General features: G+C 33.4%; 1 protein-coding gene across 1 annotated transcript in view; it reads right to left on the bottom strand.

Moving 5' to 3' along the window:
• Nucleotides 1-26890, bottom strand: part of LOC137394204 (sodium/hydrogen exchanger 9B2-like) — a 114127-nt gene that overhangs the window by 12601 nt on the left and 74636 nt on the right. The window contains exons 3-9 of the mRNA XM_068080925.1: nt 14692-14813; nt 13832-13985; nt 10929-11063; nt 10338-10425; nt 6827-7009; nt 4877-5049; nt 3473-3585 (exon numbers count right to left, since the gene is read on the bottom strand). Of these exons, the coding sequence (XP_067937026.1) occupies nt 3473-3585; nt 4877-5049; nt 6827-7009; nt 10338-10425; nt 10929-11063; nt 13832-13985; nt 14692-14813 (968 nt within the window). The remainder of the gene's footprint in view (nt 1-3472; nt 3586-4876; nt 5050-6826; nt 7010-10337; nt 10426-10928; nt 11064-13831; nt 13986-14691; nt 14814-26890) is intronic.

Below are 26890 nucleotides of genomic sequence, written 5' to 3' on the forward strand. Positions count from 1 at the left end.
ATTTCCGATGATAGTAAAAAATAAAGCAACAGCTAATGCCTAAGTATAAGTCCTGATTTAGGTATTCTATAGCTACACACTGAACAGCTTACCTTAAACATTGAATGATGTTTGGTATTTTAGCTGGCAAATACTCAAACTCAAAATACTGATAAACTGCCTACTTCAACTCAAAATACTGATAAACTGTCTATTATAACTCAAAATACTGATAAACTGTCTTCTATAACTCAAAATACTTATGAGCTGTCTATTATAACTCAAAATACTGATAAACTGTCTATTATAACTCAAAATACTGATAAAATGTCAATTATAACTCAAAATACTGATAAACTGTCCATTAAAACTCAAAATACTGATAAACTGTCTATTATAACTCAAAATACTGATAAACTGTCTATTATAACTCAAAATACTGATAAACTGTCTATTACAACTCAAAATACTGATAAACTGTCAATTATAACTCAAAATACTGATAAACTGTCTTCTATAACTCAAAATACTTATGAACTGTCTATTATAACTCAAAATACTGATAAACTGTCTATTATAACTCAAAATACTGATAAACTGTCTATTATAACTCAAAATACTGATAAACTGTCTATTATAACTCAAAATACTGATAAACTGTCAATTATAACTCAAAATACTGATAAACTGTCTATTATAACTCAAAATACTGATAAACTGTCAATTATAACTCAAAATACTGATAAACTGTCTACTATAACTCAAAATACTGATAAACTGTCTATTATAACTCAAAATACTGATAAACTGTCTATTATAACTCAAAATACTGATAAACTGTCTATTATAACTCAAAATACTGATAAACTGTCTATTATAACTCAAAATACTGATGAACTGTCTACTATAACTCAAAATACTGATAAACTGTCTACTATAACTCAAAATACTGATAAACTGTCTACTATAACTCAAAATACTGATCAACTGTCTACTATAACTCAAACTACTGATAAACTGTCTACTATAACTCAAAATACTGATGAACTGTCTATTATAACTCAAAATACTGATAAACTGCCTACTTCAACTCAAAATACTAATAAATTGTCTATTATAACTCAAAATACTGATAAACTGTCTATTATAACTCAAAATACTGATAAACTGTCTACTATAACTCAAAATACTGATGAACTGTCTATTATAACTCAAAATACTGATAAACTGTCTACTATAACTCAAAATACTGATAAACTGCCTACTTCAACTCAAAATACTGACAAACTATCTATTACAACTCAAAATCCTGATAAACTGTCCATTAAAACTCAAAATACTGATAAACTGTCTATTATAACTCAAAATGCTGATAAACTTTCTATTGTAATTTATAATAGACAGTTAATCAACAGATGCCCAGCCAGGGCCATACGACACAACTCTCTATGGAAGCCAAGCCATAAATTCTACTGCTTTCAGATTCCCTGAATAGGGGCATCCTATAAGGGGGGGGGGGGTCCTCATGGAGTGTTCAGATTTCAACTGCATATCCCTTAAAATTTCAAGTGAATCATGGTAACTATGCCTTTACCGGAGTACAGAATAACTGTGTCAGGAAGGATCCCTTGACGGGAAATAAGTGAATGCCTGACGATGCATAAGTAAAAACTGTAACTGGAGATATCTATAAACATTTTATTGTTTCTTGTCTATGTTAACCAAACTCATGCTGTATAACCTATGCATTTGGTAATGCTAAAATGCCTTATTAGATATCGATAGAGAATTTAATTGAATTGCGACTGTTATAGTTACTATGACAGAGATAATCTCACAATATAATCCACATCCTATTGTGGGGTTATAACAGCCAATTGCTTGATATAGCACAATCTACTACGTTCTCATCAACTGTTTTTAAAAGCTCAATAATATATAATAGCTGAATATGCCTTTGGTATATTTGCTACTGTTACGACCTCAGTAGGATTCTAGAAGGTACAGGTTTGCCTGCGAGTGCTTTTGGTATTGCTAAATATACAGCAAAATGACAATCTTGTAACTATAGGTTGATTCACATTATATCGCCGTATCTCGCTGTTGATGCCACAATGCTTCGGTGATCATCGGTGATCATCGGTGATAACGATGTCCACACTACCGCAAACTCATCCGTGTTTACATCAATGATTAGTCCGTGACGTAGTGTTCTCTGTTTTCATTTCAATTTTTTGCGAAGGAACATCTTTCTTGCCGCGTGCTCAAATAAAAAACTAGTCCCTAAATAACTATCATAAACGGAAATAGACAGATCACGCTATCCACAGCAGCGAATTACCATCGCCGAAATGGGGCACCATTATACAGGCTGTCGTTGATGCTCAGCGAACTATCAAGAAAGCTTGACAGCTGCAAACTTTCCCAACATATCCGGCTTGCTTCATCGATACCATCGGTTTATGATGGACATAGTTGACGATGAAGGCCAAAAGGACAACTCCAACATATGGCGATATAGTGTGAACCAGCCTTAAACCATAACTGTCACGAACAACTTTTATCGTATTTACTAGGTAAATCAGACACGCTGATTCCGATTTTGTACTCAAAATAAAGATTAGTCCACTCACTTTCAGAGTAATGAAGGATTTTTTATAGCGTTTTAATATCGGTCTTGAAAACAACACGATCGGCATAACAAGCTCCGCCCATAAATACGTGACGTAACCTAGCTTTTTAGGAACAGAAGTTACGTAGGGATGTTTAGACCGATTTAGAATAATAGAGATGGGTGTTTTAAAATCCATTAATATCTAAATTCAGCCGTAAAAGTAATATCAGTCTTTTCTGAAAGGTAGATAAGCTATTTAGCATTGCATATTTAAAAAGCGCGATAACAACGCTAGCTTGTGATAAAACCGTGCTTTTTGAGCTCATTTTCCTTGGCGTTTAGCCCATTTAAACGTCAAGTAACAAGCTACGAGCAATTTTAAATAGTTTATATACCTTTCATAAAAACTGAAATTATTTTACAGGCTAGATTTAGATAATAATGGGTTTTAAGACACCCATCTCTATTATTCTAAATCGGACTAAACATTTCTAACTTCTGTTCTTGAAAAAGCTAAGTTTCGTCACATATTTATGGGTGGAGCTTGTAATGCCGATTGTGTTGTTTTTGAAATGGATATTGAAACGCTTTAAAAAAGCCGAAATGACTTTGAAGGTTAGGGGACTAATCTTTATTTTGAATACAAAATCGGAATCAGCGTGTCTGATTTACCTAGTAAATACAATAAAAGTTGTTCGTGGCAATTATGGTTTAAATGGATCTCATAGATATGCTAATGAGGTGCCAAATCAAACATTAGCTTGTAAAAGCTCAAAAATCAACCTGTACCTCATGAATGGAGAGAATAACTACATGCATTAGAAGAAGTTGAGAGATACAAGGTGCAGGTTAATATCAGCAATGGAGAGACCTACATACATGGGTAGAAGGTGGAAGGTACCAGGTGATGACTCCTACGATAACTCCGTAAATGACTCCTCCGAGAGCCTCAAGTGGGCCCTTCACAATAGTTACTCCAATGTTTGTGGTATCTAAAAAATAAGTATAGACCAATAACGTAGAAGATCCTAAACCAATAAGGGAGGAGCTAATAAATGTACAGACAAATAGGGGTGTAGACCAATAAGACAGAGACTGATATGAATATAGACCAATAAGGGAGGAGCTGATAAATGCGTACAAACCAACAAGGGAGAAGCTGATAAATGAGTATAGACCAATAAGGATAGAGCTGATAAATGAGTATAGACCAATAAGAAAGAGACTGATTATTACAAACAACAACGGCTACTAATACAAATGAGCGTAACCTATGCCATCAGAACCAATCATATTTTATGAGTACATACAAACCATAGTAGGCCATTGTAGATTATCAACATTAACCCAAGCAATTCAGGTATCACACCGTAATACTTGTTGGTAAGGAGGTTTCTCAAACTACTACGTACTAACTAAGCGAAAGTTTTAGAGAGCTGAGATCAACATAATTCATGTTTCAAAATTTGCGTCATATGTCGAAAGTGTCAAATTTTGGAGTATATAAATTTTACAAGAATACTCAATATTTTGGCTAATTCATTCCAGAACCCAAACAGCAATGATAAATATTACAAGTAATAACAGCGTTCATCATTTAAAAATATGTATTTATAGGACTATGTAAAAACTGGTTGCAAATCCTAAATTATATACATAACTAATGGCAGTAATAATCAGAAGAAAGGTTTTTATTGTTGCTCTACCCTAGAGACATGAGAACAGAGTGTAGGTTTGGCAATACATGTAGGTCTGCTGGTTGAATAAGTGATAAAAAACCTAAGAGTAACTTTCTCTAACTTACACTATGTACTTTAAATTACCCTAATTTATATATTTTGTATTATGCTAAGTTTATGTTTTTCATCAAGTTTTGGAATTTATCACTAGTTGAACCCTTATTAGAAAATTTAGATGTCATATGTCATAATTAACACTTCATAGGTTGCGACAAGTACTGTAACGTGTATGTGCTCTAATTTTATATGGCCGTATTGAAATATTCATAAGCAGAAGTGATTGTAAGTTGAGGCTCGACTACACAAAAAATTACTTCCTGAAGATTCTCCATTACAGAGTATTACAGAGAAAGTTGATGAGAGAAAGTACTAAAGGAAAGGATGACAGTTGCACCGAATAAAAATATTTTGTTGGAATCTCTCAAGGTAGATTTATCCTTCACCTTAGCTTGACTCTGAAACTTTCTTTTGAACTAGCTTGAAGTGTCGCTGCACTGTAACGCATACTCTCTCTAATCCAGTTATGACCACAAATAAAACTTACCTGAAAATGCAACACTGAGGAGTATAGTGAACGCACTGATGGCAAGCACATCATCTAATGAGGCGGCAGCAATCACCAGAGTTGGCACCCCCTGGTCAACTCCGTAACCTTTGTCAGAAAGTTCCAGAAGTGATGGTACTACCACCGCTGGAGATACGGCTGCTAACACAAACCTGCAACAGAAAACAACACTTTACGTTCCTAATGTTTCGTCTATTTTGGTAAACTTTATTTAAAAACCAGCATGAAGGTGGACTCAACAGGAATGAGTGACCGCATAGTTCACATTCACTATGTTTCCATGATGCGCAGTGCTTCGGAGTTGCGCTATCTCCGAATCATGGAAACGTCGTCTTCGCACTGAAATCACTGCGCACTGATCAGTGCGAAGCCAGTGCAAATTCGCAGCAAGGAAACAGCGACTGCGCAGTGGCTGCGCATAGCTCTCATGCTGGGGAGACAGATTTTTCGATGGCCATAAACTAGTACAAAGGTTGTCCTGCTAATCTTGTTTTTTTCACTATTCTTCCGATCTTCTTTCACATAAATTTAATTATAGTCTGCATTCACGAGGATGATGAGGTGATTACTTTCCTGGACTTTGTTATCGATGCCAACATTTCGAAAAATAGGTGGCAAGTCCTAAATTAACGTTTAAAAAATATATTACTTAAAAATACTTATTAAAAATATATTACTATGTAAAAAGTATGTTAAGGTTTGTAAAACCTTGTGAATGTGTATTGTAAATAAAAGTATAATGACGACAGAATAATAAAAAAGACTGTTTATGACGTTCGGTATCCGTGATCGATTTTATTTCTCCGTCAGGCGATTCGATTTATACAATTTCTCTTCTCTGGCTAATTTGCGGTATTTGCTGAAAACCACTGCGCAGCATGGAAACGTACAATCCCCTCGAGTTCGGAGGGGGCTGCTTCGCAGTACTGCGCACCATGGAAACATAAATAATAATACCGCAATTGTAGAGAACATGATGAAAAAGTACCTAAAGATTTATTTTGGCAATACTCATATCCATATTATGAGAATGCCATCTTCTCATTTCATTGCAGGAGAGTCTATAGATACCACTAGCACACCCTTATAACAGTACCAATGCAAAGGTCATGGGGTTCATCAACCACACTCTTACTCAGTTGCAGGCGAGCACGAGGTGCCTGCAACAGCATTAAGCCACTTTTTTTAAACTCCCCTTACCAGACAGAAGCACTTGACACATCTCCAACAGCTATATATCTTTACCGTATTATTTGACACACAAGATGTCTCGCAGTAATTCTCAGACAAACGATAATCTCAATTTGAATACATGGAAAGCTCAAGAGATTAAATAGCCAATCAAAAGCATTAAACCAATGAATGTACTGCCACAGACGTCCTCTGGTCATCACTAACCTAGCTTGTTATACTGGGAAATGTGAGACCGTTGATGTCACTACTTGGAGTCGTCACAGCTTAGCTAATGGAGAATAGGATAAAAAACAAAAAGTGAACTTTGAAACAGTATTAGACACCGTGAGAAAGAACAATAACTGACGGTTCCCGGAGAAGATGCGCGTATGCCTCATAATAATTCAAGTGAATGCCTCTTAGCATGAAACTTCGGGTTTGTAGCCGTTCCGGAGCGTCACTCTTATAATACTAGAGATTAATCTACAATTTAGGAATGTGGTTGAGTGGTGCAAGTGATAGAGTGTTGTGCTATGAATCATGATGTCACGAGTTCGAGGCCCACAAAAAACAACATTTTATTTCACACTAATTATCACATATATCATTTCTTCAGCGCGTCAGTTTCAAAATTGGATTTTCGTAATATGGAAAAAGAAGAAAATAGAGAAATTAACTTAAGATGGAGCACACTTAAGTGTCCAAGTGCCTTAAAACTGGCTAGCTAAAAATACGAATGTAGTAAGAGAAACACACCCCAACATAAGACCCCAGATTAGAGGAAATCCCAAAAGAAAGTGTGCTGTCACCATGCAGATAAGAGCCTCAGCAGTGCAAGGACAAAAGGCAAGTCTGATTACCACACATGACATGCGTTTGAGAGCCTTCGGGTCGAGTCCTAGCCCAGCCCGTGTTAGAATAACCGCCAGTGCAACACTTCTACAAAGTATAAAAAAATTCGATGACTCGTACAGTCATTATGCTAACAGAATTTGTGGAACTATCTCTGCTTTTACGTATGAATTAGTAATGTCCCTGCATTTCATGTTCTATTTAATAAGGTACCTGTATTTTATGTTCCATTCAGTAAAGTATCTGAATTTCATGGTCTATTTGGTAAGGTTCACGTATTTTATGTTCCATTTAGTGAGATACTTGTATTTCATGCTCCATTCAGTAAGATACCTGTATTTCATGTTCTATTTAGTAAAATACCTGTATTTTACGTTTCATTTAGTAAGATACCCGTATTTCATGTTCTATTTAGTGAGGTGCCTATATTTCATGTTCCATTTAGTAAGATACCTGTATTTCATGTTCCATTTAGTGAGGTACCTGTATTTCATGTTCTATTTAGTGAGGTACCTATATTTCATGTTCCATTTAGTAAGATACCTATATTTCATGTTCTATTTCGTGAGGTACCTATATTTCATGTTCTATTTAGTGAGGTACCTATATTTCATGTTCTATTTAGTGAGGTACCTATATTTCATGTTCTACTTAGTGAGGTACCTATATTTCATGTTCCATTTAGTGAGGTACCTATATTTCATGTTTCATTTAGTAAGATACCTATATTTCATGTTCTATTTAGTGAGGTACCTATATTTCATGTTCTATTTAGTGAGGTACCTATATTTCATGTTCCATTTAGTGAGGTACCTATATTTCATGTTTCATTTAGTAAGATACCTATATTTCATGTTCTATTTAGTGAGGTACCTATATTTCATGTTCTATTTAGTGAGGTACCTGTATTTCATGTTCCATTTAGTGAGGTACCTATATTTCATGCTCTATTTCGTGAGGTACCTATATTTCATGTTCTATTTAGTGAGGTACCTATATTTCATGTTCCATTTAGTAAGATACCTATATTTCATGTTCTATTTAGTGAGGTACCTATATTTCATGTTCTATTTAGTGAGGTACCTATATTTCATGTTCCATTTAGTGAGGTACCTATATTTCATGTTACATTTAGTAAGATACCTATATTTCATGTTCTATTTAGTTAGATACTTGTATTTCATGCTCCATTCAGTAAGACACCTGTATTTCATGTTCTATTTAGTAAAATACCTGTATTTTATGTATCATTTAGTAAGATACCTGTATTTCATGTTCTATTTAGTGAAGTGCCTATATTTCATGTTCCATTTAGTAAGATACCTGTATTTCATGTTCCATTTAGTGAGGTACCTGTATTTCATGTTCTATTTAGTGAGGTACCTATATTTCATGTTCCATTTAGTAAGATACCTATATTTCATGTTCTATTTCGTGAGGTACCTATATTTCATGTTCTATTTCGTGAGGTACCTATATTTCATGTTCTATTTAGTGAGGTACCTATATTTCATGTTCCATTTAGTAAGATACCTGTATTTCATGTTCTATTTCGTGAGGTACCTATATTTCATGTTCTATTTAGTGAGGTACCTATATTTCATGTTCCATTTAGTAAGATACCTATATTTCATGTTCTATTTAGTGAGGTACCTATATTTCATGTTCTATTTAGTGAGGTACCTATATTTCATGTTCTATTTAGTGAGGTACCTATATTTCATGTTCCATTTAGTGAGGTACCTATATTTCATGTTCCATTTAGTAAGATACCTATATTTCATGTTCTATTTAGTGAGGTACCTGTATTTCATGTTCCATTTAGTGAGGTGCCTATATTTCATGTTCTATTTCGTGAGGTACCTATATTTCATGTTCTATTTCGTGAGGTACCTATATTTCATGTTCTATTTAGTGAGGTACCTATATTTCATGTTCCATTTAGTAAGGTACCTATATTTCATGTTCTATTTAGTCAGATACCTATATTTCATGTTCTATTTAGTGAGGTACCTATATTTCATGTTCCATTTAGTGAGGTGCCTATATTTCATGTTCTATTTCGTGAGGTACCTATATTTCATGTTCTATTTAGTGAGGTACCTATATTTCATGTTCCATTTAGTAAGATACCTATATTTCATGTTCTATTTCGTGAGGTACCTATATTTCATGTTCTATTTAGTGAGGTACCTATATTTCATGTTCCATTTAGTAAGATACCTATATTTCATGTTCTATTTAGTGAGGTACCTATATTTCATGTTCTATTTAGTGAGGTACCTATATTTCATGTTCTATTTCGTGAGGTACCTATATTTCATGTTCTATTTAGTGAGGTACCTATATTTCATGTTCTATTTAGTAAGATACCTATATTTCATGTTCTATTTAGTGAGGTACCTATATGTCATGTTCCATTTAGTAAGATACCTATATTTCATGTTCTATTTCGTGAGGTACCTATATTTCATGTTCTATTTAGTGAGGTACCTATATTTCATGTTCCATTTAGTAAGATACCTATATTTCATGTTCTATTTAGTGAGAAACCTATATTTCATGTTCCATTTAGCAAAGCATTTGTCTTGTCAAATTACCTTTGTAAAAAAGCAATGTAAAAAGCTAATTACAAGTTACTTACATTGTAATAAATTAATTTAATCCAATACCAAAAGAGACACTCATTTGTCCACAAAGGCTCTGTACGAGTTCTAATAGCTAATACTCCTGCCCCGATTGAAAACTTGAAACGACAAACTAACAGCTAAAATGACAATGTGAGAAGTTGTCTTTTCCGAGCAGAATGTTAGAAAGTAAGTATGATGCAACAGCGTTTGTAGAGGCACTCTATTTAATCAGTTATACAAAAGAAAGCTTGGCAGTAGCAAACCAGTAATGAATTGTAATCAATATCAAAAAGTCTGAAAAAGTAAAATTTTGTTCATGTGAATATTACAAAAACATGTGATGCTATTTGAATACCACACATTAATTGCTTTTACAAACTAGGTGTCGGCTAAAATCACAAATATTTCGAAAGCTATACAATAAACAGCAACATATAGTTTAACAGAAAACATCTCAGGTTCAGATATTTGATAGAAATTTTAATATTATACGTATTTGCATGAACACAAAAATTTGAAAATTTATAAAAAGAAAGACGGAAATTACCCGTTACTAATATAGAGCTCCCACGACTTTTATAATCATAATTCAAGGCAATATTTGGTTGAACTGTTCCCGGTAACTTGACAGAGTGAAACAGTTTGTAAATATACAGACATCAACAGAATCAGACTTACTGCAATGTTTCCACAAAAGCATATTTACAAGCAATAGCATACAATGAATTGGGTTTCATCAAGATATTGCAATTATAAAAAGAATAAAATGCCCGCCTTTGGCTTACCTGATGGCTGCAGACCAGCCTGAATCGATGTATTTCGCAACATTGATGTAGGGAACATTACCCAGAATGCATCCCATGATTAGCATACCTGAAGGAAAGGAAAGATAATATGGCAGAAGTGTATCCGCCACAGAATCAGCTTATCACACAACTGCCAATAAAATGGTGCACATCATTGAAGCCTGAATTATTGCCGAGGACTGAATGACTACTGAATGAGGACTGGGGTATAACATTTTCAATGAGTAAAAATGGTTTTGAGATATATATTATATTATATATTTGTGACATATAACTCCATCATGCCCATTTTGTCCTAGAATTATTTTGGCGCACAGATGTTTTACCAAATGTTGCAAAGTAGCTTAGATTTTAAGTACAACTATCGAAGCTGCAGAATAAATGTTTGTCAATTTTTCAATGGATATTAGTTCCGGTATGTCATCACAAAAAAGTAATGATGTAAAATTTTTTTTTAGCTCATTCTGTTGTCAGTGTTAGAGATTAAAAAAGGAAGTGAGAAAAATTACTGATTACATAATGCTTAGGGAGACACAAGAAGAGACACAAGAGGTGACAAATGTAGCTTACCTAGTAATGGTGGAAGACGAATGTAGGGCATGAGCAGACCAGCGAGAGAGCAGAGAAGGAACAACACGTAGATTCCAAAGAATGTGCCTCCAGGTAATCCCTCCTCTCCAGTCATGCTCCATACAAGCCCAAACCCTATAAATGATGAAATAATCTGTCTTATTTTATGTTGACCTCCTTTCTACATATAAATACAATAGTTATAGTTCCCACACAATCTTCTAAACACCACTAGCCTGTGTTTCTGTTCTAATGCAAGTGTGGTGCCTAGGTGGAGATATTACTGGCAATCTATAACATTCACACGCCTTAAAAAAGTGCCTTAAGCTAACCACAAGGCTTGAATAACAAACATGTGAAAAATGCTCTGTCAGACAGCAGGCTCAATGCACTGTCAGACAGCGAGCTCAATGCACTATCAGACAGCGGGCTCAATGATCTGTCAGACAGCAGGCTCAATGCACTGTCAGACAGCGGGCTCAATGTACTGTCAGACAGGGGGACTCAATGTACTATCAGACAGCGAGCTCAATGCACTATCAGACAGCAGGCTCAATGCACTGTCAGACAGCGGGCTCAATGTACTGTCAGACAGGGGGGCTCAATGCGCTGTCAGACAGCGGGCTCAATGCACTATCAGACAGCAGGCTCAATGATCTGTCAGACAGCAGGCTCAATGCACTGTCAGACAGCGGGTTCAATGCACTATCAGACAGCGGGCTCAATGCTCTGTCAGACAGTGGGCTCAATGTACTGTCAGACAGCAGGCTCAATGCACTGTCAGACAGCAGGCTCAATGCACTGTCAGACAGCGGGCTCAATGCTCTGTCAGACAGCGGGCTCAATGCACTGTTAGACAGCGAGCTCAATGCTCTGTCAGACAGCAGGCTCAATGCTCTGTCAGACAGCGGGCTCAATGCTCTGTCAGACAGCAGGCTCAATGCTCTGTCAGACAGCGGGCTCAATGCACTGTCAGACAGCGGGCTCAATGCTCTGTCAGACAGCGGGCTCAATGTACTGTCAGACAGCGGGCTCAATGTACTGTCAGACAGCGGGCTCAATGCACTATCAGACAGCGGGCTCAATGCTCTGTCAGACAGGGGGACTCAATGCTCTGTCAGACAGCGGGCTCAATGCACTATCAGACAGCGGGCTCAATGCTCTGTCAGACAGCAGGCTCAATGTACTGTCAGACAGCAGGCTCAATGCACTATCAGACAGCGGGCTCAATGCTCTGTCAGACAGGGGGACTCAATGCTCTGTCAGACAGCGGGCTCAATGCACTATCAGACAGCAGGCTCAATGATCTGTCAGACAGCAGGCTCAATGTACTGTCAGACAGCGGGCTCAATGCACTGTCAGACAGCAGGCTCAATGCACTATCAGACAGCAGGCTCAATGCTCTGTCAGACAGCGGGCTCAATGCACTGTCAGACAGCGGGCTCAATGCACTATCAGACAGCAGGCTCAATGCACTGTCAGACAGGGGGACTCAATGCTCTGTCAGACAGCAGGCTCAATACTCTGTCAGACAGCGAGCTCAATGCACTGTCAGACAGCAGGCTCAATGCACTGTCAGACAGCGGGCTCAATGCACTGTTAGACAGCGGGCTCAATGATCTGTCAGACAGGGGGACTCAATGCACTATCAGACAGCGGGCTCAATGCTCTTTCAAACAGCGGGCTCAATACACTGTCAGACAGGGGGCTCAATGCACTGTTCAGATAAATTTAATTTCTGTCAGTATTCAGTACAGGAGTTTGTGACTTCTCTATTATACAGATATAGTAAACACTTCATCCTACCGATCTAGGTAGAACCGCAATAACATATATTTCAGTTATACTTGATAGTTGTGAAGAAATGTGGAGCTGTGATTGCATCACGTTGGCCTCTAATAACACTGAGCATTTAAAAATATCCTTGACACAAGCGAGGTCAGTTTCTGGGTTTCACAGAAATAATCTTTATTTCCAGGTTGTCGCTAACAAGCAGGACCATTTCCAGTTACTTCATTATAGTTACAGAAATATAGGTAGTGGCTAATTGCAGTATGCACAACTCCAGCTTATTGGTTATACTCAGTTTCTGTTTAAGAGAAATGAAGTGGGAATGAGTAATACTCATTCCTAAAACGTACAAACATGAACAAATAGATAGGATGCTTGACTGGTGATAGTTGAAATTAATTTGAGCTAGAAACACCTCGAGGAGCATGCATGATGCAGAATACAGGATTCAAACTTCTAAAGATAACGATAATACTTATATGTAAAAGATGGGAAGGCATAAGAGAGGATTAACAAGAGAAGACAATTCATAAATAGTACACGACAATGTACATAACAAATGGCTTCTCATTGGATAACAAATGGCTTCCAATTGGATAACAAATGGCTTCCAATTGGATAACAAATGGCTTCCAATTGGATAACAAATGGCTTCTAATTGGATAACAAATGGCTTCCAATTGGATAACAAATGGCTTCCAATTGGATAACAAATGACTTCCAATTGGATAACAAATGGCTTGCTATAGCCTTGTCTTTGTTTATTCTTTACTTTTAATAGAAAACTAAAAGCTAATGAATGACTGTCTTAGAAACTTCAACTTTCATTTTGTTGAATGATACAACAAAATTAGTGCTACAAGAAATACGCGCTGTTTTTTCTTCGTTAATTGATTTTTTTGTCAACTGATCAACACAAAAATGGCAAAGGACAAAATATCATGATAGAACAAGAATAGGTGATCACAATATTTTTTTACAAAGACATGCCACAATTAAAAATGTCATAACAATTAAAGCAAATTGTAGAAATTGAGTAGAAAATAACTCCGAATAACTCAGATTATGGTCTGACTTGACTGTTGATGCCTAAGTAAATATGACAAACTTACCTAGAAGGACAGCAAAGAGAGTGACGAGTATGCGAGCTACTATCCCATGTGGTGGGCACATGATGGAGTACTTGAGTTTCTCTCTCCAGCTAGAGTCACTGGTAGGTGCGCTTTTATACTGCCACATGAATGGCTTGCATCGGCTCTGACATCTCTATCAACAACTGAGCAATTAAGCAAACAATGATAAGAAATTTGAAGCCAGATCGGAATCACTAAATTCACTAAAAGAAGCTGTAACATAGCACTCAGGTAAAGAGGTAAAAATTCTGAGAAAAAGACACAAGTTAATGCATCAGCAAGCTTGCTGATTCGACATTGCACATAGTGTATACTAAAAAGACACCAAGTTCCATCAGCAAAGGTAAATCCGTCAAGGACAGGAAGTGTAGTATATCATATTTGGTCTCTTTCCCAGCGCAGATGAACTAAAGAAATAACTTAGTGTCAAGACAACCCGTAGGCTAGCATTTCTCAGGGCAGGCTTACAAAAAAACAATCATCTACTGCCCAAGATGTTACTAGAAACACTGAAACTATGTGAGTTATAAAAACCTACGATAAATCTTTATCCACGAAAAGGAGGTAAGAAAACAAATAACGTGAATGAAAATTAAAATTTTGTATGCAAAGGCAGTTGGCACAGACGAAAGAATGACTAATTATTAAATGATTCTACAATTTTGCCAACTGTACCAAATAAAAAGTTACCACAGGAAATAGTATTCCTATATCCCTTTACACAATTAAAAAAGGTTGTATTGTAACAGAGCTGAACTAAAAAACAGTGACTTGTGTTTATAACCTTTCCATGTTGCTCACTGATATCTTAGCAGAAAAAGATAACATTCGTAATCAACCTTGCGGCAAGCAGTGCATGAAAATCTGGAGTGGTCCTGGTCAGGCTCTATAGGAGCAGTAGTGGGCCTATACACAGCCTCTCCAGAGAAAAGGTTGTCATCTGCTCGCATCTCTTCATTTCCTGGAAAAAGAATTTCCATATACAACACTTTGCTTCCCATATTCCCAACTATCATATGGTGTATGAATTTCCTTGTCCTAGTTGCTCCAGATGTGGTATACAACAGGGTGAAGTCTTCACATAATAGAACTACCATGTCTTATATATACAACAGGGTAAAGTCTTCACATAGTAGAACTACCATGTTTTATATATAAAACAGGGTTAAGACTTCACATAATAGAAACACCATGTCTTATATATACAACAGGGTAAAGTATTCACATAATAGAACTACCATGTCTTATATATATAACAGGGTAAAGTCTTCACATAATAGAACTACCATGTCTTATATATACAACAGGGTTAAGTCTTCACATAATAGAACTACCATGTCTTATATAAACAACAGGGTAAAGTCTTCACATAATAGAACTACCATGTCTTATATATAAAACAGGGTTAAGACTTCACATAATAGAAACACCATGTCTTATATAAACAACAGGGTAACGTCTTCACATAATAGAACTACCATGTCTTATATATACAACAGGGTAAAATCTTCACATAATAGAACTACCATGTCTTATATATATAACAGGGTGAAGTCTTCACATAATAGAACTACCATGTCTTATATATAAAACAGGGTTAAGACTTCACATAATAGAACTACCATGTCTCATATATACAACAGGGTAAAGTCTTCACATAATAGAACTACCATGTCTTATATATAAAACAGGGTTAAGACTTCACATAATAGAACTACCATGTCTTATATATACAACAGGGTAAAGTCTTCACATAATAGAACTACCATGTCTTATATATACAACAGGGTAAAGACTTCACATAATAGAACTACCATGTCTTATATATACAACAGGGTAAAGTCTTCACATAATAGAACTACCATGTCTTATATATACAACAGGGTAAAGTCTTCACATAATAGAACTACCATGTCTTATATATAAAACAGGGTTAAGACTTCACATAATAGAACTACCATGTCTTATATATACAACAGGGTAAAGTCTTCACATAATAGAACTACCATGTCTTATATATACAACAGGGTAAAGACTTCACATAATAGAACTACCATGTCTTATATATAAAACAGGGTTAAGGCTTCACATAATAGAACTACCATGTCTTATATATACAATAGGGTGAAGTCTTCACATAATAGAACTACCATGTCTTATATATACAACAGGGTTAAGACTTCACATAATAGAACTACCATGTCTTATATATACAACAGGGTTAAGACTTCACATAATAGAACTACCATGTCCTATATATACAACAGGGTTAAGACTTCACATAATAGAACTACCATGTCTTATATATACAACAGGGTTAAGACTTCACATAATAGAACTACCATGTCTTATATATACAACAGGGTTAAGACTTCACATAATAGAACTACCATGTCCTATATATACAACAGGGTGAAGACTTCACATAATAGAACTACCATGTCTTATATATACAACAGGATAAAGTCTTCACATAATAGAACTACCATGTCTTATATATAAAACAGGGTGAAGACTTCACATAATAGAACTACCATGTCTTATATATACAACAGGATAAAGTCTTCACATAATAGAACTACCATGTCTTATATATACAACAGGGTTAAGACTTCACATAATAGAACTACCATGTCTTATATATAAAACAGGGTTAAGACTTCACATAATAGAACTACCATGTCTTATATATAAAACAGGGTAAAGACTTCACATAATAGAACTACCATGTCTTATATATAAAACAGGATAAAGTCTTCACATAATAGAACTACCATGTCTTATATATAAAACAGGGTTAAGACTTCACATAATAGAACTACCATGTCTTATATATAAAACAGGGTAAAGACTTCACATAATAGAACTACCATGTCTTATATATACAACAGGGTAAAGACTTCACATAATAGAACTACCATGTCTTATATATAAAACAGGGTAAAGTCTTCACATAATAGAACTACCATGTCTTATATATACAACAGGGTTAAGACTTCACATAATAGAACTACCATGTCTTATATATACAACAGGGTTAAGACTTCACATAATAGAACTACCATGTCTTATATATAAAACAGGGTTAAGACTTCACATAATAGAACTACCATGTCTTATATATACAACAGGGTAAAGTCTTCACAAAATAGAACTACCATGTCTTATATATAAAACAGGGTTAAGACTTCACATAATAGAACTACCATGTCTTATATATACAACAGGGTGAAGACTTCACATAATAGAACTACCATGTCTTATATATACAACAGGGTTAAGACTTCACATAATAGAACTACCATGTCTTATATATACAACAGGGTGAAGTCTTCACATAATAGAACTACCATGTCTTATATATAAAACAGGGTAAAGACTTCACATAATAGAACTACCATGTCTTATATATACAACAGGGTAAAGACTTCACATAATAGAACTACCATGTCTTATATATACAACAGGGTGAAGTCTTCACATAATAGAACTACCATGTCTTATATATACAACAGGGTAAAGTCTTCACAAAATAGAACTACCATGTCTTATATATAAAACAGGGTTAAGACTTCACATAATAGAACTACCATGTCTTATATATACAACAGGGTAAAGACTTCACATAATAGAACTACCATGTCTTATATATAAAACAGGGTTAAGACTTCACATAATAGAACTACCTTGTCTTATATATAAAACAGGATAAAGTCTTCACATAATAGAACTACCATGTCTTATATATAAAACAGGGTTAAGACTTCACATAATAGAACTACCATGTCTTATATATAAAACAGGGTAAAGACTTCACATAATAGAACTACCATGTCTTATATATAAAACAGGGTAAAGTCTTCACATAATAGAACTACCATGTCTTATATATAAAACAGGGTTAAGTCTTCACATAATAGAACTACCATGTCTTATATATAAAACAGGGTTAAGACTTCACATAATAGAACTACCATGTCTTATATATACAACAGGGTAAAGTCTTCACATAATAGAACTACCATGTCTTATATATAAAACAGGGTTAAGACTTCACATAATAGAACTACCATGTCTTATATATAAAACAGGGTTAAGACTTCACATAATAGAACTACCATGTCTTATATATAAAACAGGGTAAAGTATTCACATAATAGAACTACCATGTCTTATATATACAACAGGGTTAAGACTTCACATAATAGAACTACCATGTCTTATATATACAACAGGGTAAAGTATTCACATAATAGAACTACCATGTCTTATATATACAATAGGGTAAAATCTTCACATAATAGAACTACCATGTCTTATATATAAAACAGGGTAAAGTATTCACATAATAGAACTACCATGTCTTATATATACAATAGGGTAAAGTCTTCACATAATAGAACTACCATGTCTTATATATAAAACAGGGTTAAGACTTCACATAATAGAACTACCATGTCTTATATATAAAACAGGGTAAAGTCTTCACATAATAGAACTACCATGTCTTATATATACAATAGGGTGAAGTCTTCACATAATAGAACTACCATGTCTTATATATACAATAGGGTAAAATCTTCACATAATGGAACTACCATGTCTTATATATAAAACAGGGTTAAGACTTCACATAATAGAACTACCTTGTCTTATATATAAAACAGGGTTAAGACTTCACATAATAGAACTACCATGTCTTATATATACAACAGGGTAAAATCTTCACATAATAGAACTACCATGTCTTATATATAAAACAGGGTTAAGACTTCACATAATAGAACTACCATGTCTTATATATAAAACAGGGTAAAGTATTCACATAATAGAACTACCATGTCTTATATATACAATAGGGTAAAATCTTCACATAATAGAACTACCATGTCTTATATATAAAACAGGGTTAAGACTTCACATAATAGAACTACCATGTCTTATATATAAAACAGGGTTAAGGCTTCACATAATAGAACTACCATGTCTTATATATACAACAGGGTAAAGTCTTCACATAATAGAACTACCATGTCTTATATATACAATAGGGTAAAATCTTCACATAATAGAACTACCATGTCTTATATATAAAACAGGGTGAAAACGTCACATAATAGAACTACCATGTCTTATATATAAAACAGGGTGAAGACTTCACATAATAGAACTACCATGTCTTATATATAAAACAGGGTTAAGACTTCACATAATAGAACTACCATGTCTTATATATAAAACAGGGTTAAGGCTTCACATAATAGAACTACCATGTCTTATATATACAACAGGGTAAAGTCTTCACATAATAGAACTACCATGTCTTATATATACAATAGGGTAAAATCTTCACATAATAGAACTACCATGTCTTATATATAAAACAGGGTGAAAACGTCACATAATAGAACTACCATGTCTTATATATAAAACAGGGTTAAGACTTCACATAATAGAACTACCATGTCTTATATATACAACAGGGTAAAGTCTTCACATAATAGAACTACCATGTCTTATATATACAACAGGGTTAAGACTTCACATAATAGAACTACCATGTCTTATATATACAACAGGGTGAAGACTTCACATAATAGAACTACCATGTCTTATATATACAACAGGGTGAAGTCTTCACATAATAGAACTACCATGTCTCATATATAAAACAGGGTTAAGACTTCACATAATAGAACTACCATGTCTTATATATAAAACAGGGTAAAGTATTCACATAATAGAACTACCATGTCTTATATATACAACAGGGTTAAGACTTCACATAATAGAACTACCTTGTCTTATATATAAAACAGGGTAAAGTATTCACATAATAGAACTACCATGTCTTATATATACAATAGGGTAAAATCTTCACATAATAGAACTACCATGTCTTATATATACAACAGGGTTAAGACTTCACATAATAGAACTACCATGTCTTATATATAAAACAGGGTAAAGTCTTCACATAATAGAACTACCATGTCTTATATATAAAACAGGGTAAAGACTTAACATAATAGAACTACCATGTCTTATATATACAATAGGGTAAAATCTTCACATAATAGAACTACCATGTCTTATATATAAAACAGGGTTAAGACTTCACATAATAGAACTACCATGTCTTATATATAAAACAGGGTTAAGGCTTCACATAATAGAACTACCATGTCTTATATATACAACAGGGTAAAGTCTTCACATAATAGAACTACCATGTCTTATATATACAATAGGGTAAAATCTTCACATAATAGAACTACCATGTCTTATATATAAAACAGGGTGAAAACGTCACATAATAGAACTACCATGTCTTATATATAAAACAGGGTTAAGACTTCACATAATAGAACTACCATGTCTTATATATACAACAGGGTAAAGTCTTCACATAATAGAACTACCATGTCTTATATATACAACAGGGTTAAGACTTCACATAATAGAACTACCATGTCTTATATATACAACAGGGTGAAGACTTCACATAATAGAACTACCATGTCTTATATATACAACAGGGTGAAGTCTTCACATAATAGAACTACCATGTCTCATATATAAAACAGGGTTAAGACTTCACATAATAGAACTACCATGTCTTATATATAAAACAGGGTAAAGTATTCACATAATAGAACTACCATGTCTTATATATACAACAGGGTTAAGACTTCACATAATAGAACTACCATGTCTTATATATAAAACAGGGTTAAGACTTCACATAATAGAACTACCATGTCTTATATATACAATAGGGTAAAATCTTCACATAATAGAACTACCATGTCTTATATATACAACAGGGTTAAGACTTCACATAATAGAACTACCATGTCTTATATATACAACAGGGTAAAGTCTTCACATAATAGAACTACCTTGTCTTATATATAAAACAGGATAAAGTATTCACATAATAGAACTACCATGTCTTATATATACAATAGGGTAAAATCTTCACATAATAGAACTACCATGTCTTATATATAAAACAGGGTGAAAACGTCACATAATAGAACTACCATGTCTTATATATAAAACAGGGTTAAGGCTTCACATAATAGAACTACCATGTCTTATATATACAATAGGGTAAAATCTTCACATAATAGAACTACCATGTCTTATATATACAACAGGGTTAAGACTTCACATAATAGAACTACCATGTCTTATATATACAACAGGGTAAAGTCTTCACATAATAGAACTACCTTGTCTTATATATAAAACAGGATAAAGTATTCACATAATAGAACTACCATGTCTTATATATACAATAGGGTAAAGTCTTCACATAATAGAACTACCTTGTCTTATATATAAAACAGGATAAAGTCTTCACATAATAGAACTACCATGTCTTATATATAAAACAGGGTGAAAACGTCACATAATAGAACTACCATGTCTTATATATAAAACAGGGTAAAGTCTTCACATAATAGAACTACCATGTCTTATATATACAACAGGGTAAAGTCTTCACATAATAGAACTACCTTGTCTTATATATAAAACAGGATAAAGTATTCACATAATAGAACTACCATGTCTTACATATATAATAGGGTAAAATCTTCACATAATAGAACTACCATGTCTTATATATAAAACAGGGTGAAAACGTCACATAATAGAACTACCATGTCTTATATATACAACAGGGTTAAGACTTCACATAATAGAACTACCATGTCTTATATATAAAACAGGGTTAAGACTTCACATAATAGAACTACCATGTCTTATATATAAAACAGGGTAAAGTATTCACATAATAGAACTACCATGTCTTATATATACAATAGGGTAAAGACTTCACATAATAGAACTACCATGTCTTATATATACAACAGGGTTAAGACTTCACATAATAGAACTACCATGTCTTATATATAAAACAGGGTAAAGTATTCACATAATAGAACTACCATGTCTTATATATACAACAGGGTAAAGTCTTCACATAATAGAACTACCTTGTCTTATATATAAAACAGGATAAAGTCTTCACATAATAGAACTACCATGTCTTATATATACAATAGGGTAAAATCTTCACATAATAGAACTACCATGTCTTATATATAAAACAGGGTGAAAACGTCACATAATAGAACTACCATGTCTTATATATAAAACAGGGTAAAGTATTCACATAATAGAACTACCATGTCTTATATATACAATAGGGTAAAATCTTCACATAATAGAACTACCATGTCTTATATATAAAACAGGGTGAAAACGTCACATAATAGAACTACCATGTCTTATATATAAAACAGGGTAAAGTATTCACATAATAGAACTACCATGTCTTATATATACAACAGGGTAAAGTCTTCACATAATAGAACTACCATGTCTTATATATAAAACAGGGTTAAGTCTTCACATAATAGAACTACCATGTCTTATATATAAAACAGGGTAAAGTATTCACATAATAGAACTACCATGTCTTATATATACAATAGGGTAAAATCTTCACATAATAGAACTACCATGTCTTATATATAAAACAGGGTGAAAACGTCACATAATAGAACTACCATGTCTTATATATAAAACAGGGTAAAGTATTCACATAATAGAACTACCTTGTCTTATATATACAATAGGGTAAAATCTTCACATAATAGAACTACCATGTCTTATATATACAACAGGGTAAAGTCTTCACATAATAGAACTACCATGTCTTATATATAAAACAGGGTTAAGACTTCACATAATAGAACTACCATGTCTTATATATAAAACAGGGTAAAGTATTCACATAATAGAACTACCATGTCTTATATATACAACAGGGTAAAATCTTCACATAATAGAACTACCATGTCTTATATATAAAACAGGGTAAAGTATTCACATAATAGAACTACCATGTCTTATATATACAATAGGGTAAAATCTTCACATAATAGAACTACCATGTCTTATATATAAAACAGGGTTAAGACTTCACATAATAGAACTACCTTGTCTTATATATAAAACAGGGTTAAGACTTCACATAATAGAACTACCATGTCTTATATATACAACAGGGTAAAATCTTCACATAATAGAACTACCATGTCTTATATATACAACAGGGTTAAGACTTCACATAATAGAACTACCTTGTCTTATATATACAACAGGGTAAAGACTTCACATAATAGAACTACCATGTCTTATATATACAACAGGGTTAAGACTTCACATAATAGAACTACCTTGTCTTATATATAAAACACGGTTAAGACTTCACATAATAGAACTACCATGTCTTATATATACAACAGGGTAAAATCTTCACATAATAGAACTACCATGTCTTATATATAAAACAGGGTTAAGACTTCACATAATAGAACTACCATGTCTTATATATACAACAGGGTAAAGTCTTCACATAATAGAACTACCATGTCTTATATATAAAACAGGGTAAAGTATTCACATAATAGAACTACCATGTCTTATATATACAATAGGGTTAAGACTTCACATAATAGAACTACCTTGTCTTATATATACAACAGGGTAAAGACTTCACATAATAGAACTACCATGTCTTATATATACAACAGGGTTAAGACTTCACATAATAGAACTACCTTGTCTTATATATACAACAGGGTAAAGACTTCACATAATAGAACTACCATGTCTTATATATACAACAGGGTTAAGACTTCACATAATAGAACTACCATGTCTTATATATACAATAGGGTAAAGTCTTCACATAATAGAACTACCATGTCTTATATATAAAACAGGGTAAAGACTTCACATAATAGAACTACCATGTCTTATATATAAAACAGGGTAAAGTATTCACATAATAGAACTACCATGTCTTATATATAAAACAGGGTTAAGACTTCACATAATAGAACTACCATGTCTTATATATAAAACAGGGTTAAGACTTCACATAATAGAACTACCATGTCTTATATATACAACAGGGTAAAGTATTCACATAATAGAACTACCATGTCTTATATATACAATAGGGTAAAATCTTCACATAATAGAACTACCATGTCTTATATATACAACAGGGTTAAGACTTCACATAATAGAACTACCATGTCTTATATATAAAACAGGGTTAAGACTTCACATAATAGAACTACCATGTCTTATATATACAACAGGGTTAAGACTTCACATAATAGAACTACCATGTCTTATATATACAACAGGGTAAAGTCTTCACATAATAGAACTACCATGTCTTATATATACAATAGGGTAAAGTCTTCACATAATAGAACTACCATGTCTTATATATAAAACAGGGTAAAGTATTCACATAATAGAACTACCATGTCTTATATATACAATAGGGTAAAATCTTCACATAATAGAACTACCATGTCTTATATATACAACAGGGTTAAGACTTCACATAATAGAACTACCATGTCTTATATATAAAACAGGGTTAAGACTTCACATAATAGAACTACCATGTCTTATATATAAAACAGGGTTAAGACTTCACATAATAGAACTACCTTGTCTTATATATACAATAAGGCAAAATCTTCACATAATAGAACTACCATGTCTTATATATACAACAGGGTTAAGACTTCACATAATAGAACTACCATGTCTTATATATACAACAGGGTAAAGTCTTCACATAATAGAACTACCTTGTCTTATATATAAAACAGGATAAAGTCTTCACATAATAGAACTACCATGTCTTATATATAAAACAGGGTAAAGTATTCACATAATAGAACTACCATGTCTTATATATACAACAGGGTAAAGACTTCACATAATAGAACTACCATGTCTTATATATAAAACAGGGTTAAGACTTCACATAATAGAACTACCATGTCTTATATATACAACAGGGTTAAGACTTCACATAATAGAACTACCATGTCTTATATATACAACAGGGTTAAGACTTCACATAATAGAACTACCATGTCTTATATATACAACAGGGTTAAGTCTTCACATAATAGAACTACCATGTCTTATATATAAAACAGGGTTAAGACTTCACATAATAGAACTACCATGTCTTATATATACAACAGGGTAAAGTATTCACATAATAGAACTACCATGTCTTATATATACAACAGGGTAAAGACTTCACATAATAGAACTACCATGTCTTATATATAAAACAGGGTTAAGACTTCACATAATAGAACTACCATGTCTTATATATACAACAGGGTTAAGACTTCACATAATAGAACTACCATGTCTTATATATACAACAGGGTAAAGTCTTCACATAATAGAACTACCATGTCTTATATATAAAACAGGGTTAAGACTTCACATAATAGAACTACCATGTCTTATATATAAAACAGGGTAAAGTATTCACATAATAGAACTACCATGTCTTATATATACAATAGGGTAAAATCTTCACATAATAGAACTACCATGTCTTATATATACAACAGGGTTAAGACTTCACATAATAGAACTACCATGTCTTATATATAAAACAGGGTGAAGTCTTCACATAATAGAACTACCATGTCTTATATATAAAACAGAGTGAAGTCTTCACATAATAGAACTACCATGTCTTATATATAAAACAGGGTAAAGTATTCACATAATAGAACTACCATGTCTTATATATACAATAGGGCAAAATCTTCACATAATAGAACTACCATGTCTTATATATACAACAGGGTTAAGACTTCACATAATAGAACTACCATGTCTTATATATACAACAGGGTAAAGTCTTCACATAATAGAACTACCTTGTCTTATATATAAAACAGGATAAAGTCTTCACATAATAGAACTACCATGTCTTATATATACAACAGGGTAAAATCTTCACATAATAGAACTACCATGTCTTATATATACAACAGGGTTAAGACTTCACATAATAGAACTACCTTGTCTTATATATAAAACAGGGTGAAAACGTCACATAGTAGAACTACCATGTCTTATATATAAAACAGGGTAAAGTATTCACATAATAGAACTACCATGTCTTATATATACAACAGGGTAAAGACTTCACATAATAGAACTACCATGTCTTATATATACAATAGGGTAAAATCTTCACATAATAGAACTACCATGTCTTATATATACAATAGGGTGAAGTCTTCACAAAATAGAACTACCATGTCTTATATATACAACAGGGTTAAGACTTCACATAATAGAACTACCATGTCTTATATATACAACAGGGTAAAGACTTCACATAATAGAACTACCATGTCTTATATATACAACAGGGTTAAGACTTCACATAATAGAACTACCATGTCTTACATATACAACAGGGTGAAGTCTTCACATAATAGAACTACCATGTCTTATATATAAAACAGGGTGAAGTCTTCACATAATAGAACTACCATGTCTTATATATAAAACAAGGTAAAGTATTCACATAATAGAACTACCATGTCTTATATATACAATAGGGTAAAATCTTCACATAATAGAACTACCATGTCTTATATATAAAACAGGGTTAAGACTTCACATAATAGAACTACCTTGTCTTATATATAAAACAGGGTTAAGACTTCACATAATAGAACTACCATGTCTTATATATACAACAGGGTAAAGTCTTCACATAATAGAACTACCATGTCTTATATATAAAACAGGGTTAAGACTTCACATAATAGAACTACCATGTCTTATATATAAAACAGGGTAAAATCTTCACATAATAGAACTACCATGTCTTATATATACAACAGGGTTAAGACTTCACATAATAGAACTACCATGTCTTATATATAAAACAGGGTTAAGGCTTCACATAATAGAACTACCATGTCTTATATATACAACAGGGTGAAGTCTTCACATAATAGAACTACCATGTCTTATATATACAATAGGGTAAAATCTTCACATAATAGAACTACCATGTCTTATATATACAACAGGGTTAAGACTTCACATAATAGAACTACCATGTCTTATATATACAACAGGGTAAAGTCTTCACATAAT

Source organism: Watersipora subatra, chromosome 4 (genome assembly GCF_963576615.1).
Source record: "Watersipora subatra chromosome 4, tzWatSuba1.1, whole genome shotgun sequence".
NCBI classification, from domain to species: domain Eukaryota; kingdom Metazoa; phylum Bryozoa; class Gymnolaemata; order Cheilostomatida; family Watersiporidae; genus Watersipora; species Watersipora subatra.